The 18787-nt window shown below is 32.5% G+C and overlaps 1 protein-coding gene across 1 annotated transcript; it reads right to left on the bottom strand.

The window, feature by feature from the left end:
• Positions 1–816: 816 nt before the first annotated feature.
• On the bottom strand, positions 817–15823 carry LOC123690751 (zinc transporter ZIP10). The gene is made up of 4 exons (XM_045634854.1): positions 14958–15823; positions 6319–6460; positions 3098–3289; positions 817–2962 (listed from the first exon to the last, which is right to left on the bottom strand). The coding sequence occupies exons 1-4, from the start codon at positions 15117–15119 to the stop codon at positions 2043–2045; spliced, it is 1416 nt and encodes a 471-aa protein (XP_045490810.1). The 5' UTR covers positions 15120–15823; the 3' UTR covers positions 817–2042.
• Between the last annotated feature and the right edge of the window lie 2964 nt (positions 15824–18787).

Here is an 18787-nt window from a genome sequence, read left to right on the forward strand (position 1 = left end):
TGACATATTATAATACACACTATTTCATCTGTCACAGTGACTTGTACAGAGTTTCAATAAACATATTATGTACAATGTGTACATGCGTACAAAAATATTTAGTAATCTGCATTGTTATCCGTGGTTTCATGAAATTCTAACATGCATATGTTAGAATACTTATAAGGAATATCAGCATGTTATTTTATGATCAGGATCAGGATTTGCCATTTAAGCAGAAAAAGGTAAAGACATACAATACCTAGGTATGGTATAATATAATATTTTGTCTCATCTTTTCTCTATAAATATTTTTATCTATAATAATAATATTATAAAGCTGAAGAGTTTGTTTGTTTGAACGCGCTAATCTCAGGAACTACTGGTCCGATTTGAAAAATTCTTTCGGTGTTAGAACTTAGACAGCCCATTCATCGAGGAAGGCTATAATATTATAATCTCGCTAAGACCAACAGGAGCGGAGGTGAAACCGTGAAACGCAGCTAGTATTATATACATATAAATGGTGCAATTCTTAGTGCAATTATTAATTACACTTTCATTTTGGACGTAAACTCGCAATGCCACTAAATTGCAGTTTGGTTTTTTAAAATCTGAAGGTCTGTTATTAAAATCGTTTGCTCTAAGGTCTACGCCACCGGCCACATCTACGCGGGCCAAAAATTTCAGTCGTACTTACTTCCCGGGGAATACCTTGTCAGTTCCATCCACATCCACAATTATTTTTATAATTGTAAATAAAATATAATATTTTCGTATAAACTTGTTTTATTTATTTCTTAATAACAAAACACCAAAAAAATGATGCTTTTAACATTTAAAACGATATCTATACTTAAAATATTATTAAGAAGAATTCGACATTTTTTTATTTCAAAAATTATAAAATAATTATAAATAATATTGAATAATAATCGTAGATACATTCAAATCGAAACATTCTCATTAGACATGAACGACAAAATATATAAAAATATCAAATCCATAATATTCAGTCATTTTACATTAATTCAAAACACATGCGCTTTTATATAAAATGAAATATAATACATAAATGAATCTATTACTTACTTACTAAATTATGTTTGGCCGGCAAAATCTCAAATTGGATGCGTGTACTTAATTCTGTTTATTGAAAAAGAGAGTATTGTATTATGAAAAAGAGAGTATTGTATTAAATATAATACAATACTCTATTTTTCAATAAACAGAATTAAGTACACGCATCCAATGTTAGGTACATATTATGTAACACAAAATTAAAATTTAATACCGCATACTAACATTATTAACTTACCTACTCACATTATAGGTACATAAATAATATTGAATGTTTTTATTAGGCTTCAAAAATATAATATTATGTATTGTACATATTCTTGTAACATCAATGTGATTACAGTGTTTCCAAAAAAAAAAAAATAACCTTAGAAACAAGTGTACAAAATTATTATCTATATTAATTAGGAACATCCACAATTTAATGATAAATCATGTTCAGGTTTTCTACTTATTTCATTCTTTTACGACTTATACAACCTAATATTTATAATCAGTAATGTGGACCCTATCTTTAACCATACTTAATAAAAACCATAAATGTATTCAATAACGTGCTAGGAAATTACTTTTAAATGCAATGTATCACTATCGTGTTTTAAGTTCATTCTGTTAAAATGTAGGTAGTTATTTCCATACAATTTTTTCGAATTTTAGCTATCAACTCGTTGACTACTCGTGTAAAACTCAATATTAGTTCATGAGACTAAAAACAGCAAGGATTATTAGAGCAGTGGAGACAGCTCACAGCATGTTCTCAACAGTCTCAGCTCCTTTGAAAATTGTTACATATTAATACTAATAGTTCGCTATTTAATTGAAACTTGTTTTTAACCATATTAACTTATGTTTCCTGTATTTACACATTTTATTCATTAAGGGTTTATTAATATTTAAGTTGATGCGCATTTTATCAACATTGCTTGTTGATTTATAAATTATTATTATTATCACAACACACTGTTGATACGTATAACATTGATTCATTTTTCTGAATTCCTAAATAAGTATTGTATTGAGTCCTCATGTAATGCAATGAGGAGCATTATAATACCGCCTGATAGGATACCTAAAACAGCAATAACTAAATGTAAAGTTTTGCCCTTATTATTTTCATTTATTTCTGGAACTAAGTCTGCTAATGCTATGTAAAAGAATGTGCCTGCGGTTGCAGCATATATCCATTCTGAAGCGGATTCGTGGTCTTCTGCTAGCCAGATACCAACGGCCATGCCCATAAAACTGAGCACAGATGATAGTAAGTTGTAATAGAGGGCACGTTTTATACTCATGCCTGACCGCAGCAACACTGCAAAGTCGCCAAGCTCGTGCGGTAATTCATGACAGAAAACTGCTAAAGCTGTTGCAAAGCCGGTAACAGGATCTCCACTAAATGCTGCACCTATTGCTAAACCATCTGTTAAATTGTGCAAACCATCACCTACTATAACCATAAGTGCCGTCGATGACATGGGACGTTCCACTGGCGGCTGCGGCGATCCAGGCATTATTGCGCCGAGTTCGATTGATTCTATTTGTTTGGCGGATTCAACTTTCTCTTCTTCAACTGTTTTTTCTTGATGATCATGAGAATGTGAATGTCCACCGTTTAGCGTTTGCATAATAGCTTCAACTGTATAAAATAACAAAATTGTAAGGAATGTTACACTGCATTTCAGAACAGTTTCAGTTTCTTCTTGTGGTTCATTCGGTGAGCCGTGCGATTTTAATGCGTGTGGTAAAAGATGCAACAAAGCATCCCCACACAGTGTTCCGACCGCGATTGCGATCAGAAAATGCAGCACATGACCAAATGCGGCTGATTTTATCATTGGAACAATCGCAACACCAACTAATCCAGTAGCACTGATGATGAGAATACTAAGAGTGGCATAAATCCACGCTGGAAATAAATGTTAATTTATGATGAGTATCTGAGTTGTTAATTAAGTACCTAATACCTATATTCATTGTTCAAATTAAATAGAAGAAAACAAATTAAATATTATAATGTTAAAGGAATTTAGATTGAACTTACTCCATATTCTGTCTACTTTTGGTGAAGGCGCATCGATTTTATAGCATGAGCGTTGGTCTAATTGGTATACTAGTGCAGGACACATTTCCAAAAATGTTTTTGGGTTGATAGTTATCACTCCTGGTTCCTTCTCCATCCCGTAAACAGTAAGTAATTCTCGTGGAGACAAACATGGTTTTTTGAGTATTGTTGCTGTGAAAATCGAAAAATTTATATGAATTAATAAATTAATAGAGGAGCGATAGTCAACTGATTTCTCATTTTAAAAAACCAATGAATATAGTACCTATTCATATATTAAAACCCACATTCGGTGATTTAAGATTTTATATTGACCAGTTGGATAGTCCTAGAAAATAGAAATAGTCGAACTTTAACTCATAGCTGTAACATAATATATCAATTTATGTGTCAGGAAACTTGGGCTTGGGTCGATGTATGAACTAGGGTTATAATTGGATAATCGCAGCCTCTTGAACGACAAATGCTCTTGCTCGTCTGATACGCATAACCGCTGCTCCGGCTCCTCCGTGATATGAATAATTTTATTGTAAATTGTAATACGTTATTAGAAAAGGTGATCGTGATACTCGTGGTGCATTATTAATCTGCAGCTCATTATATTATTTATTTTGAAACATTAATTCGTCGGTATAAATATTTAAACAATAGACATTGCGCATTATTTTTGAATGTTGATGATGCGTTTTGTTGTTGTTTTTATTGCTTTTTATTTTGTTGTTGTTGTTATGGGGTATACCAAGGGATATGTTGATTTCATATCAAGAGTAGGAAACAATATTACATCATAAGAATTAGAGAAAGCTCGACTGCAAGTACCTATGTGTTGCTAACTCCATCGCTTTCTACCAAACAACCGGACAAGTTACTTACACCGGATTAGAGCCATTTTCTGATTTCATATTACCTACTTAGTTACTTACCTACTTACTACTATTTCATATTTATTCAATGTAATCTCCATTTACTTACGCATTTACCAGTCTGTGTATCAAAGGGCAAAGACCTTCAAGTAGAACGGTAAAAATCAAGATTAGTTTCTGTAAACCGGCAAAAAAGTTTTACGGATTTTTTGCTCAATTGGCAAGTTTTAGTTTAGTTATATTGCAGTAAAACGTGATTTTATTTTTACCGTCACTGATATTTAATAGATTCCTTTTAAAATTGCAAAAAAGAGCAATCTGAAGTTATGAACACAGATAGGCAATTTGGGATTAATGATTACAGCGCGCTATTTAAGTTTTTAATAATTATACCTTCGAGTAAATTTTTATTTAGTATTAGAAATCTACTTAAGTTGATACGTACGGTGCTTTTAATCAAAATTGAATGTTATAGTACGTGCATTTACACTTTAGAATAAAAATAAACGTTTAGTAATGGAAATAATATTACATACATATTATTTCCATTACTAAACAGGTAAACACGTTTATTTTATACGTATATAATAAGTATTATGTATTACCTATATTTCGTATGAATTTATTCTACTAATTTTATAAACACGTTTGTTACTCTTTCACGCAAATACCATTGAACAGATTTTGACGATACTTGGCAGTTACGAGCACAGGTTACGAGTAGCTTAACTCTTAAGTATGTAGCCTATGTCCTAGACTCCTAGAGTAACACATGCTGCTAGAAATACTTGCTTGATGCTTCTGCCAGCGGTTTCATTTGGCTGGAACAGCGTTGTACAGCTAGTTATACAATATAATTATTTATTGTACAAATGCAGCTTACTAAACCCGTTAGCACAATATGTACTCAAAATTAACCATGAAGGCCAATAAGTATGGGTTCCCCTTGCATTGTCATTACCGGATAATTTCCATTCAAGGGTATTGAAACAATAGCCAAATACAGTGACTATTTTTGAACCTAATTGAGATTTTTTTTCTTCCGTCTTTCACACCACTTTCAAGGTTTATTAACGATTGTTCATGATATTTATTTAGATTTAGGTAACTATTAACTTTTTATTGTGATTGTAGCATTGGGTATTTGATAATTGATAGTAGTGAAAGAGTTTAGCGAGTTGCCTAATTGATTATTTTTCTTTAAAATGATTCACCATTCTGTGATTGCACCATCTCAAAGTGAATTTTATAAATATTGAATAGGTATGTAGGTATATAAGGTAGGTGTGTCAATTAACGCCCTCTGTTAAATAACGCCCGAACTTCAAAAAACCCACTAATATTCAATAGACCCGCATCGTACTTCACGCACAAATGAATTGCACCAATAGGAACGCGCCTAGCGCGGTTGCGTAAGTCTGGAGTCGCCATCTTTGCCAGTAGCAGCTTTCGTTTCAAGAGCGTTAGACGTGCACTGGCTGTTATTAAAATTTCTTCTAACGAAACTATAAGTTTTCAGTTGTTTTTGAGTTATTTCTTGGATTATTTTATACTTTGGCTAACCACACTTCATATTCTGTAAATATTTTCAAAATGATTTACTTAATTACTTCAAAATTTAAAAAAAATGTCAATAACGCCCAGTCGCGTAATAACGCCCAGTAAACGGACCTTGGGGCGTTAAATTAGTTTTTTTTTGTTTAAAGTATGGTAGAAGATTACTAATATTAACGTTGATTAGTTAAACTAAAATAAAAAAGTATAAAATCGTTACAACTTGAAGAAACAAGTCACTTTATGTGAGTTACGAATTTTATAGTTTTAATACTAAATTTTCTTTCGTGAGCTTCTTTTATTTTTAATAAAGAAATTTTATAACGTACTTTTTATATTTTACTTAGCAGAAATTCTATAAGAACGTATTTTAGGCACACACAATTTTCTTTCATAAACGGGCGCTATTTAACACAGTATTTCTATAAACGCCCAAGAAAAGGTTTTTAAAAAGATGTCTTTATGTCATGAAACATAAATAGTTTCACGTTTTAATTGGTATTTTTCGGTTTAGAAAGAAATATCAAACCTACTCGTCGTCTGTTTATGTGCTTTAAAGTAGTTTTAATAAATAAAAAATTAGATTTTTGTTAGGCGGGCGTTAATTACCTCTTTTACCTTATTATCTGACTGTGGGTTTGCGAGTTTTCTTTAATTTTTAACACAGGGAAACCTGTAGATTTTTATGCGTCGATAGAAGTGTGGACATGATTGTGGATTACTTATAAATATTTTATTATTTTTGCAAAGGTAGGTATACGAATTAATTAAATATGTACATACAAGAAACGGGTGATCTTCGGTGGCGATGTTGCGTGTCGTGCAATTGTTTGAAAGTGCCGTTTATTCTGTGGAGCGCGACGTCATGCGGGGAACTGAACACGCGCCCGCCCAACCCCAGGTTGTCCAGTAGATGCTCGAATCCCTGGAATTATAGAAAGGTTTTTGAGAAAAGGTAGGTTTTCGTAAATGTGCTCGAGCCCCTGGAATTATGGTAAGGTTATTGAGAATTTATAAATTATAAATGAATCATAAATATAAATGCTATAAAGTATAAACCGTAGATCTGTTGTTTCTAGATGACTAAATTGCGACTATGTCGACGCTCGCGCTATGGAGATAAGCAAATTGAATTTCTATTCGTAACCCTAAATTTTTTTGAGTCGCTGATAACTATTTTAATGATTACCTACCGTATACTTTACATGATAAATTGATACATAATCGGCAAAAATGGCAGACGGCTATCGGCATTCAGCAGTGACTACCAGTGTACCTAGTCAGGATAGAATAGTGAACACAGAAATATATATATATGTAATATATTATAATATAACACAATTTTCAATTAAATAATAAGAATAAGACGCTCTAAAATGGGAATCGTGTATATTGAAAATATATAAAGGAAATAATTCCATAAATATTCGTTTTTACCGTTACAGTACCGTTGCCGTTTTTACGGTTTACCAAAATTTCAGTCAAGTTGAAGGTTATGTTATCAAATATACGTACCTAAAGCTAATTCTTATACATATAATGGTAATACAGATAGCCGTTTGTAAATATTTACAAGTAGGGTTGATGGAATGCCATGTTTTTTTTTTAAACAAATGTAACGATAAATGACTACCTACCTAAGTACCTACTCTATAAAACTTCTAGAATTATTGTGATATAATATGTAACAGTTTACTTTATTAATATAGATCTGTATTTTATTAGGACATATTACTACAGATATTATATTATAAATAGTAACTGGGTAGGTACCTACGTAAATCTATACTAATCTATATCTATACTAATGATACTAATATTATAAAGCTGAAGAGTTTGTTTGTTTGAACGCGCTAATCTCAGGGACTACTAGCTGGTCCGATTTGAAAAATTCTTTCGGTGTTAGATAGCCCATTTATCGAGGAAGGAGGCTATATATATATTTATAAATAAATAAATAAATAAATAAATATATCATCACGCTAAGACCAACAGGAGCGGAGCAATGCAATGCAAGTGAAACCGTGGGGCACAGCTAGTGTTAGATATGAAACACATACAATGAGCGCAGCCATCTTTTTTTTAAATTTAAAATTTGATAATATTGCCTCTATATTAATGGAATACGAAATGTAGGAAAAAATTTGCAAACGCATTGGATTCTGCTTGTCCTAGAAGAGTAATATTTTGATCGATTGTAAATCCATACATAATACCTATCTCTTCTCTAATATATAAAAATCAATGCCACTTTTCGTTGTAATTCCATAACTCGAGAACGGCTGAACCGATTTCGATAATTCTTTTTTTATTATATTCCTTGAAGTACGAGGATGGTTCTTATGTAGAGAAAACGTTAATATGTACCACGGGCGAAGCCGGGGCGGACCGCTAGTTTATTATAAATGCGAAAGCAACTCTGTCTGTCTGTCTGTTACTTAATCACCAACTTGCATGAAATTTTGTATAGAGATATTTTGATACCCGAGAAAGGACATAGGCTACTTTTTAGCCCGGAAAATAACATAAGTAATAAAAAATACATACCTATCTATTTTCTACTAATAGCAAAATGCATCTCAATTATGATTGTTGTGATCATGATCGTACACAATTTTATAGGAAATATGAATTCATCAGTTTAACAATTTGTGTAAAGGACATCACGGTTACGGTTCTTTTCTGTGGGAAATATGGGTAATAATATCAAATATGAAATAACTGAAGCGTGTACTTTGGACCACTCCTTCATGTGTACAAAATACAATTTACGGAACCAATGGCCTTTAAAGGGAGAGCACTACACTACCTACCTACCACGTCAATTTTCAAATACTACACAAAGTTCAGAACCAACAGTAGTCATTTTTTCAGTAAGAAAATAGTAAAAACTGCATTCTCCGGTTGAATCAGTAAAGATCAGTATCATCATCATCAGATGATGATGATGCTGCTTAGATAATCCGTGAGTACGATGCTGCGTATATTATTTAGTCGTAGCTGAAGCTGTGGCTGAAGTGAGCGCTAAGGATTGAAAACATTCATTATATTTTGAGCAAAGTGGTGTAGCGAAAATAAATTAGTTACATTTTGGAAATGACAAATACACAGGCGTGAAACGAATTTCGTAACAATTTTATTTGTAATTGTTAGGACTATTAGTAATGTTTACTTACGTACATTTAGGTAAGTATTGTTATTTTATTGTTCTTAAAATACCTATATTATGACGGCACGTAACTAGCAGACAAATGCGGTCCGGTAGGTAAGGTGTAAAATTAATAAGTTTACCTACATATGCATAGGTATAATACAGGTTCTACAGTCTACACGTTGACATTTTGAAAACTTATCACAGTTTATACCTACTTTATACGCATTTTATTGTCGCTTCCAATGCACATACTGACGCTAAAAGAACGGAAAGAAGGTAATTTCGGTGTTTTTTATTGTACCTAATTGCGAATGTAGGTATTATTTATATTTAATCTCATTTAAATAGAGCTATTCTGAAAATCATAGCAAAAAAAAAAATTACGCGATTCACATAACAAATCTAGTTACAATGGTATACTTTTATTTTTTGTTTCCATTCAACTTTTATTGCGAGAACAATGGCTTGAAGTCTACTCTTCGGAACAGGTGGCCTATTCAGTAACGACAACTGAAATAGTGCTCACATTATTTGTTAAATAACTTAAGTTTCGGTGTCATGCAACAGGTCATCGCTTGGTTACAGTTTAGGTATAGGTAACTACATTAAAATTTGATGAGTACATACAATATCTATTATTTGATATTTCCATAATACTCGGGTAGGTACCATTAGAAGGGTAATACACGGTTCTTTGGAAGCCTTACGCTGGGACTGATCAAACACATTAAATTCAATTAGTACTACCATGGTACTACTGATTAATAATATATATATATATATATATATATATATATATATATATATATATAGATATCTCCACGGGCACTATGTTGATCAAACGTGCCATATAGTTAGTAATTATTTGATCCGTTTTCACTTGTTGATCCGGTTGGTATTAGTGGATCCATTGCCACACCACCGTCCGTATGTGGATCCGAACGGAGCCACAAGTGTCACCATCAGTAATAATAATAATTACGTGCTTTTTATACAAATCCACCTTTTTTGCGTTTTAGCTCTTGTTGATCCGATTCAAATGAGCCAATCAGAGCCCACCGAGCTCAGCCATTGGTCGCTTGCGGCCTTAGCCATTTCAAGGTTTAAAGACATTTATTCCCGTTATAGAAACGTATGTTGCCGTTCGCCTTCCATAATTTGTTCGGATCTTCGGGAGGGCAAGATAGCTAGCTCGTCTATTAGGATAGTGGCGATTTGATGTTGAGATTATAATATTTGTATTTATGTTTTTATGTAGCGCTTTGCGGATGAACATACACGTATTATAAAAGTATAATTGTTTTAAATTCATTATTTTAGTGTCGTCGTAGATTTTATTTGTAGAACTTAACAAAGGATAGTTAAAGATAGTTTTAATGATTTTATTTTGTTTGTTTTATTTTATTTTGTTTAATTTATTTTTTAGGTGGTCGATGTGATAATTCCATTTCAGAGAGCTGTCGATTCGCAAACCTAGGCATTTCTCGTGGGTTTTATGTTCTAATACAACACCGTTAATTTTAAGTGGAGCGTGTGGTGGAATAATTTTGTTATGAGCTTTGAATTTAGATATATTTATTTTTAGTAGATTGCATTTATTTATTTAATAAGTCGTAGATTTTTTTTAGTTAAAAGAGGATAGTAAAAGATAGTTTTAATGATTTTATTTTGTAAAATTTGGAGTGGCGCTAATTTATTTTTGTAAGCACTCCCCCATACTTCTATTAAATACATAAGGTGCGGCTTTACTAACGTGTTGTAGATGGTGTGGCGTAATTTATGAGGAATGCAAGAAGTAATATTACGCAGAGATCTAAGAAGTGCTGATAATTTATTTTTTAGGTGGTCGATGTGATGATTCCATTTTAGAGAGCTGTCGATTCGCAAACCTAGTAGATCGGGAGTCATTGACACAAAATTTCGAGTCATTTGTAACAGGATGGCGGTTCTACAGGGGTCTTAGTACGCAATGACAGAAAGAAAAATGATGGTGTGAACGCTGGTACCGGCGGCTTAGTCGCGTGGGCGTTAGTCAAACTCGTCGGAAAAATAGCGAAAGTCAAACGATTTGTAACACAAAAATTTTAGAATTTACCGATAGCCAATAAAAAAGATGTAGACGGTAGTGTCATGCCATACTTTTCCGGTGTGACATAAAGCCCGCCATACCGACGCGAATGCGTTGATTAAAAAAAAAAACAATTCAACCATTGTATTGTGCAATTCAAATCGTATATTTTTATTTTCTTAATCATTTACTTTGTATCCTTTATCATTAGTCACTAAAATTTATTTTGTTAACTTGCCAAATATGATGTAACATGGAATTTGCAAGGGAAGGCACTGCCTTCTGAGATATAGGAATTACCTAGTTCAGAAGGCAGAGCAATATTGTAATGTTATATTTGAAGTTAATAAATTTTATTTTATTTATTATTTTATTGGTACCAGGCTAACTTTTGCACAGGTAACCATCGTCGTGCAGCCATTTACGAAAATCGCCATGCATCGCCATACTTTTCAGACGATTCTAAATGGTCGCCATACCGCCGAAATGATTTTGTTTAATTGAATGAAATGTTGAAATGAATGTTTAATTGAATGAATTTTGTTTACTATTTGTTCATTTGAGCATATATATTTTTCAAATAATGTACTAATACGGCTCAACTCCGACCGAATATCCTTCATATCATCATTACATCTGCAATCTTGTTCTAGCGGTTGTTTCCGTTTTCTGTAAGTAATTTAAGTATCAGTTGGCGTAGAACTCGTAGAAAACGAACTTAGCTTCGATAGATCGGGATGCGATCCACCGGCAGTACCCACTGCACCACTGCTAGTTAAACGTGTTGGCGATCTGCGTACACTCATAATATTTACTCCGCAATGGATAATTTGTGCAAGAATATAAGTCGTCATTTGTTTTTGACCTAAATCTAACATTTTAATTATTTTATCAGATTGATATCAGAATCAGGGCAAAGGCGAACGCTACACGTCAATAAATATTATGATAATTATCTTGATATTTACTGATGTATCTTGGGAGGGATCACAGCACACCCTACACCATCAATACGTATCGCGTCAGTACTGAAACGTTCTTTGTATGAGCCAGACGTGATGACGGCAAGATAAATATTGCGATGTAGGTCCTGGGATCAGATCACAAGGAGTTCCAGAAATCCAGCGATATACAGGGTTAGTTCTCAATGACCGGCCAAATTTTCAGAAATGGTTCAGAATCGATAACATTTTAGAACTAATGAAAAAAAAAACTTTTTTTTTTTTAAATTAGATTTCATTCCTGTCCACCACTAAAAAGCGAACGTGTGGACATTACAAAAGCAACAATTCAGTTCAACAACCTAGATAGGTAGAAGTTAGCACACACATAAATTTGGCAATGCGCGCACGCACACAAGTGCATTGATTCTGGGGGTGTTTACGATTTAGGAAATTTTTAAGACATTTTCAAATGAATGCTATTATTTTTATTTAATTTTATTCGACAATAATGTTTCAAATGCACCTTTGGTTTAATATCTAGATCTTAATTTTAAGTTTTGGCTGGTCATTGAAAACTAACCCTGTATTGTGATCCGTCAATTATACACTACCCTACACGTCAATAAATATCGTAATCCGATAGTAAATATTGATGGATCTTACGTGTAGCGTTCGCCAAAGAGTTGCCCTGATTCAAGAGGTAGGTTGTTATTTGTAGGATGCATACTACTTGAGAATTATCACTGTCACTGTTTGACGAAAGGTTTTTAGGGTTCCGTATTTTTAGTTTCACAACGTTTTCTATAAGTTTCAATTGAATTACGGTCGACTTCTTCAACTTCCATAAAACTCAGGAGATTTTTTGGTAGCCCTAATTTCATATCCCCATGTCAATGTCATGCAAGTGCATATAAATGGAATAGATCAACATACGACTTATGATTTGGTATATAAAACGGAGTCAAGAAGTATTTGAGCATTTCAAAACTTGAACCGTTACGAAGTCGAGTTCGTCTAGTCTAGGCGGATTTAGCAATGTATGGAACATTAGCTAACTATAATATGTTTGTGTACGGAGCCAACAAATACTGTAGAGTTTACGAAAAATTAATCTACGTTACTTAATATACAGTTTCGTTTTGTCGGATCAAATAAAGCTGTAATTTTGATAATATAAATGATAATGATCAACATACGACTTTGGATTTGGTATATAAAACGGAGCCAACAAGTGTTTATGGGTTTCTGAATTTCGGCCGTTACGGAGTCGATTCAGTTCGAGATCTTAGCAATAAAAATGTTGAGTATATCAATTTCACCACGAATACGTTTGGCAACATCGCTCAAATATTTGCGCCGTTGCCACTCCGGGCAAGATCTATGCAACCGGAGTCGAGTAATATTGGGGTAAAGGTGGAGTCAGGAATGCACGGCAGTCGGGCTGGATCAACTTAGTGCCCAAGTTGGTATTTATATATATATATATATATATATATATATATATACTAGCTTTCCGCCCGCGGCTTCGCCCGCGTTTTCAAAGAAACCCGTTCCCGTAGGATATCCGGGATAAAACCTACCCTATGTCCTTTCTCGGGTATCAAAATATCTCAATACCAAATTTCATGCAAATTGGTTCAGTAGTTAAGGCGTGATTGAGTAACAGACAGACAGACAGACAGAGTTACTTTCGCATTTATAATATTAGTATGGATTAATTAAAATTAATCGCCAAATGCAAAAAGCACACTTCATAATAAACGTTGTTTTCCTTAACTTACGCGACTTTTTCATGTCATATTACCAGGAAACAAAGGGATTAGAGATACTTATATGTATGTCTACCTATACAGAATATGTAAGTAACTAGGTAGACATAAGTTGATTATAAAAATACATAGGTATTATATTATATTTTGATCATGTTACGTTATTCTTATCAACAGTCGATTTAAGGGATAATTTATATATTACGTCGTATAAATGATAACAGAAGTATTGTAATTTATATCTGACTTCCTTAGAAAAATGTTAATATTTTAACAAGGTTTTTGGCAGTACACTTAAATAATATTATCACACTTAGATGTTTATTTCTAAATGTGATAAAATTCTTACACACCATCAGTACCTAAACATACCTAATATTTTCTATACTAACCATACCCTTAAAAAAATAGGAACTTGGTTTTAAAATAATCGGAATGGCAAGTTTATTGAATCCTCTTGTTTTTATTACACCTCCTTCACATAAGATTTTAGTCTTTATAAAAAATAAGTTTAATTATGTATAGAAATACGTATTAAATACGCAATATTGTACTTTATTATAAGCCTACTATGTCTACGTACCTATTATCAAATAAGATAACAATAAGAGTTTTGAAACTTGGTGTCGGTATGAATCAAAATAAAATCGATTGATATACTTTTACTAATAGTTAACTGTACTTTTTAAACAGGTTAAAGATTTTACTAGATAATTGATAAGCGTTATTTACTTAGATAACAAATCGATTTTTATTATACATAGAGTAAGTTAAGTTTATTGAACTTCCGTTTACGAATTAAATAGGGAAAGGTGTTTAGAAAACTGTCATAGAAATTTTCCGTCAAGCCTGAATAGAGGTGCGTGGGATTCACGTAACTTTTATTAATTTAGTTGACAATTGCAAATTAAATACCTAGTCTCTCAATAAAAAAAAGTTTATAATTAAAATTCGGTGAAATATTCATACCTATATATTGTTTCAAATAGGTACCTACTTAGATAGTTTTATTTTTATATTGTCAGTATATCTACTTTCTTTGACCGTCCTATTTTTTTGTTTTGTGATGACAATATATCCGTTCGCATTATAGTATCTATCATAATGAAGTTCTTCCATAAATACATATTTAATTCCACAGCACGCTGAAAGTCTCGAGGTGTGGGTGTTTAGTCAAATATAAAAATTTTAAGATCAGAAATGTTTTAAAAACACTTAAACATTTGTTATTTTGCCAAGTGATGATTGTTTGAAATAACTTCATTCTTTATATACGAAAACCACACACCTAGTAGATAAATTTTAGTCTAACCCATGAATTTATTAGATATTTAATATAGATATGAAACAGTAATGTAATTGTACCTAATACTCTAGTTTATAGATGATTTAAGAAATAGCAGACATTTTCCAACAAAAATATTATAAACGACATCTCTTTATGATTAAGGGCTTAAATATTATGTGAATCACTAAATCCCACTCACCTCAAAAGTAATAACACCTTCATAGCCATATTTATCGAATATTTTCTCAATGAAATACTGTTCTGCGGGTAACGTATTGTTTACGTCCAGATCTGGGGCGAGGAAGAGTTCAGCCGAGGCGGATCCAGCCGCCAAAAGAACGAGGCAGTACGTTGTCAACATTGCGAATACAAGTGCCCGGCCGGTGCGCCGGCGGCGTTCTCGCGCCCTCGCACCACACTATCTGGCAATCAGCGATGTGCCTCCGCGATGTGATACGACGCTCCACACGGCGTCTGACCACGTTAGACGCACGCGATTATATTTTGTTTATTTATCCAAGATTATCGCGAACCGAAATCAATAATCGAATGCGAATTACTAAACGTGTTTATCTGTTGAAGCGATGTGTGCGTCTGAGACTTTCACTAAACGCCGATGTCTTGCAGGCCACTTCTGGCCCCGTTACTGATAAAAAGGTGTTTACGTAGTGACCGTCGATTCATTAAAAAACTGTCCAAAAGATTAGAGCCTGCTTTATATTAAACTAGACAATCGCACTACAAGCCAATGTAACGCAAAGAAATTTTGAAGAATGAAATAAATGTTATCTTACTACTTATTTGTGAGAGCAAATTTATATCAAGGACGTGATACTGGTGATACTGAGGTATTGTTATTAATTGCTTACATTGTCTGTAAAATTGATACCTGTTATTTCCTATGATGCGATAAGTGTAAACATATTAATTCAATAATTATGTAGTAAATAAAATGAAGTTTGAGTGATTACCTCGGCTTCCGACTTCCGTGTGGTCTACGTACTTAAGAAAATGGATGTATTTTTTCATTTAGTAAAAAGCTTAGAAACCTGAAACTGTATAAGAAATATCATATTATATCTACATATATATTCTTGAGGTTCCAAAACATGTCTAGGTATATACTTATACTTTCTAAGTAGGAATGCAAAGAACGCACTTCTCGCATCGCATACGAAATAACAATTGTAGGGGGTACTCTATATGAATTAACGTACTATTAGTATGTACATACAATTTATATACAGGGTGTCCCACTGTTGGTATACTAAGATCAAAGAAGCACGTGACCTATCGTGTTCACATTAGCGAAGCGGTATATGCTGGCTGCGCGAAGCTAGAGAAGAGAACATGGATTTTCAGGAAAAATTTAGCAAAAATTTTTTGATGTAATTTTGTTGTAACTAGGTATACCTATGTATTATTTTCGTGGTCAGTGTACGCAAAACTACAAGCCCCTTCGCGCTTAGTAGGTATACCAAAATGTGGGACAACCTGTATATTATAAATTATAAATAAAAGACAAAGGTGTTACAATAGTATGTATCTGCTTTGACTGTTTTGACACTTACAGACCATGTAACTTTGGAATATTTTTCGCGCCCTTGCAACATTCCTTGCTTTTTGCATACTCCTACTAGTTATATATTAATTTAAGCGTGACATTGTATTATAATTTATAATAAAATTTAAAACCTTTATACATAATATTATGTCTACTTCGACAAATAAACTACCTATACAATAAACAACGTAAGTATTTCAAATCGAACCTGTTTCCTGAGATTAGCGCATTCAACCAAACCAAACAAACAAATCCTTCAGCCCTATATATTACTTATTATGGTAAGTATATAATTATTGACAGTACTTATATAAAATAATGACATAAAAGTTGACATAGGTATTTTTTGCACGAGTAACTACTTTGCAATGGTAAATAACACAGGTAACTAAGCAGTAAATTTGCTAATAACTGTGTCTGATTGTGAATGTGGCCCAGAGAACTCATTAGTTAAAAGATTAATCTTGGAATTAACCAATTTTATTACTCAATTAAGTAATGCTTAGCAACGTGTTATTTTTATTAAACAGTGCTCTTTGTTGTCGTAATGTAAAGATTTTGTTTATTTTCTTAATGGTTTTAACAATGATGTTTATCTGATTATTTTAACTTATCATAATATTTTGTCATAATTTTAGTCTTGGAATGTCTGCTTGACAAAATGCCTCCTCTGGCCTTCTCCATAGTCCTTATATACGATATTTCTGCAAATATTATTGTAACTTTTTTTAAACTTGTTCAACATAGGCAATTAGGCAAGCAGAGACCTACACTTCGTAGGTACCTTCGTAGATATTTCACTGGTATGTTTTTCTTCCCAAAAAAATATTAAAAAAACTAAGTAAACGGTACTTCCTGTTTTCGAGTAATACATATATGTACCTAGGTATATGATATTGATAAGTAGGTGTATTAACAATGTGTAAGAAGGTTCAGGAACCGTGTTTGGCACCTATACCTACATAATATTATGTATTTTAAAAATACATATCGATCGTATCATTGAGTTAATATTTATTTAAACATGATGTCTAATAAACACCTGATTCAATACTGTTTTTATATTGTTTCGGTTAGCTATAGCTACTAAGTTTGAACTAAATATATTAGGTATTTATTGTTAATTAAGTTTATATTGTATCGTAACAAATAAAATAACAAATAAAATTAGGTAAATGTTCTTTACCGACATGTTCCTTCCTAAGTAGGTACCTATATTCCTTAAATGAAAATATTATCCCTATGCTCTGTTTCAATTTAAAATGGAAATTATAAAGTCATACTTCATACTTTTCTCATATATTATGTAGATAGATATTATATATTTATTGGGTCCATGATATTATGTAGCTAATCACTACCTACATAGAATAAAACAAGTCGCTTTCTCTGTCTCTATGTCCCTTTGTATGCTTATATATTTAAAACTACGCAACGGATTTTGATGCGGTTTTTTTTTAATAGATAGAGTGATTCAAGAATAAGGTTTTAGTGTATAATTTATTAGGTATTAGACAAAGCGGGCGAAGCCGCGGGCGGTAAGCTAGTAAATAATAAATCGTATCTATAGGTATAATAGATTCCATTTAACTCTTATATCTTTGTTTGGTCTGACTATACCTGCCCGTGACTGACATAATATTACAGATAAAGTTTGTAAAACAAGGTCAGAGGAGTTTCATTGTGTCGATGTTGCTGACGCGTGCAAATACGAATTGCGAATATTTTTATTAGTTTTTTTAGGCGTCTACGTGATAGGAAATAAAAATCGAATATCTTATAAAGATATGATAAAACGGAGTCATTTCCCATGCTATGACATTCGAGCATAGAGTTCATTTGCATTTTCAGGGTTAAAAATCTTCAAGAATCGAGATAGAGTCAAAATGAAATTTGAAGTATTCATACTTACACGATAATAAAGATTCAAAGGTGGCTGGAAATGGTCCAATCCAAGTGTTCCTTGGGCTAATTGGTCGCAGAAGTTGTTTTCACTAAAGTTATCAAGGATTTCCATTTCAAACACATGAAATGCTTACTTTAAAAATTAAAACTCTTTCCACTGAAGACGAACATTTATTTTTTATGGTCCTTTTAATATTGGTTATATTATAATAACAAATAGAGACATTGAAAGAAATAATTAGGTACCTAGAATAACTGTGATATTCCGTTTATAATATTATATTGATCGGTTAAGAGCAAGAAAAAATATTTACACTTGAACAATATTTATTTTATCGGTAACTTTCAGTTTGTATTTCTCAAAGACATTGAAAAAATAGTAAATATACCTATATCTAAATGGCCGATAAACTAATGGTCATTGGAGTTAAACGAAAATGTTCCTGACGATTGAATTTAATAGGTAGGTACATTGAGTGAATTTTATATAGAACGGAACTATAGAACGGAAGGCAGGAATTAAAGATGACATAAAATAATATTGCTCTCGCTTCATCTTT

Source organism: Colias croceus, chromosome 3 (genome assembly GCF_905220415.1).
Source record: "Colias croceus chromosome 3, ilColCroc2.1".
NCBI classification, from domain to species: Eukaryota; Metazoa; Arthropoda; class Insecta; order Lepidoptera; family Pieridae; genus Colias; species Colias croceus.

What these genes read in the sequence shown, in the direction of transcription:
- LOC123690751 (XM_045634854.1), bottom strand. Translation starts at nt 15,119, where the DNA reads ATGTTGACAACGTACTGCCTCGTTCTTTTGGCGGCTGGATCCGCCTCG. An exon ending in AAGGTGTTATTACTTTTGAG is followed by an intron (nt 6,461 to 14,957) that starts GTGAGTGGGATT and finishes CTATAATTCCAG; the next exon opens with GGATTCGAGCATCTACTGGA. An exon ending in CCGAAGATCACCCGTTTCTT is followed by an intron (nt 3,290 to 6,318) that starts GTATGTACATAT and finishes CGATTTTCACAG; the next exon opens with CAACAATACTCAAAAAACCA.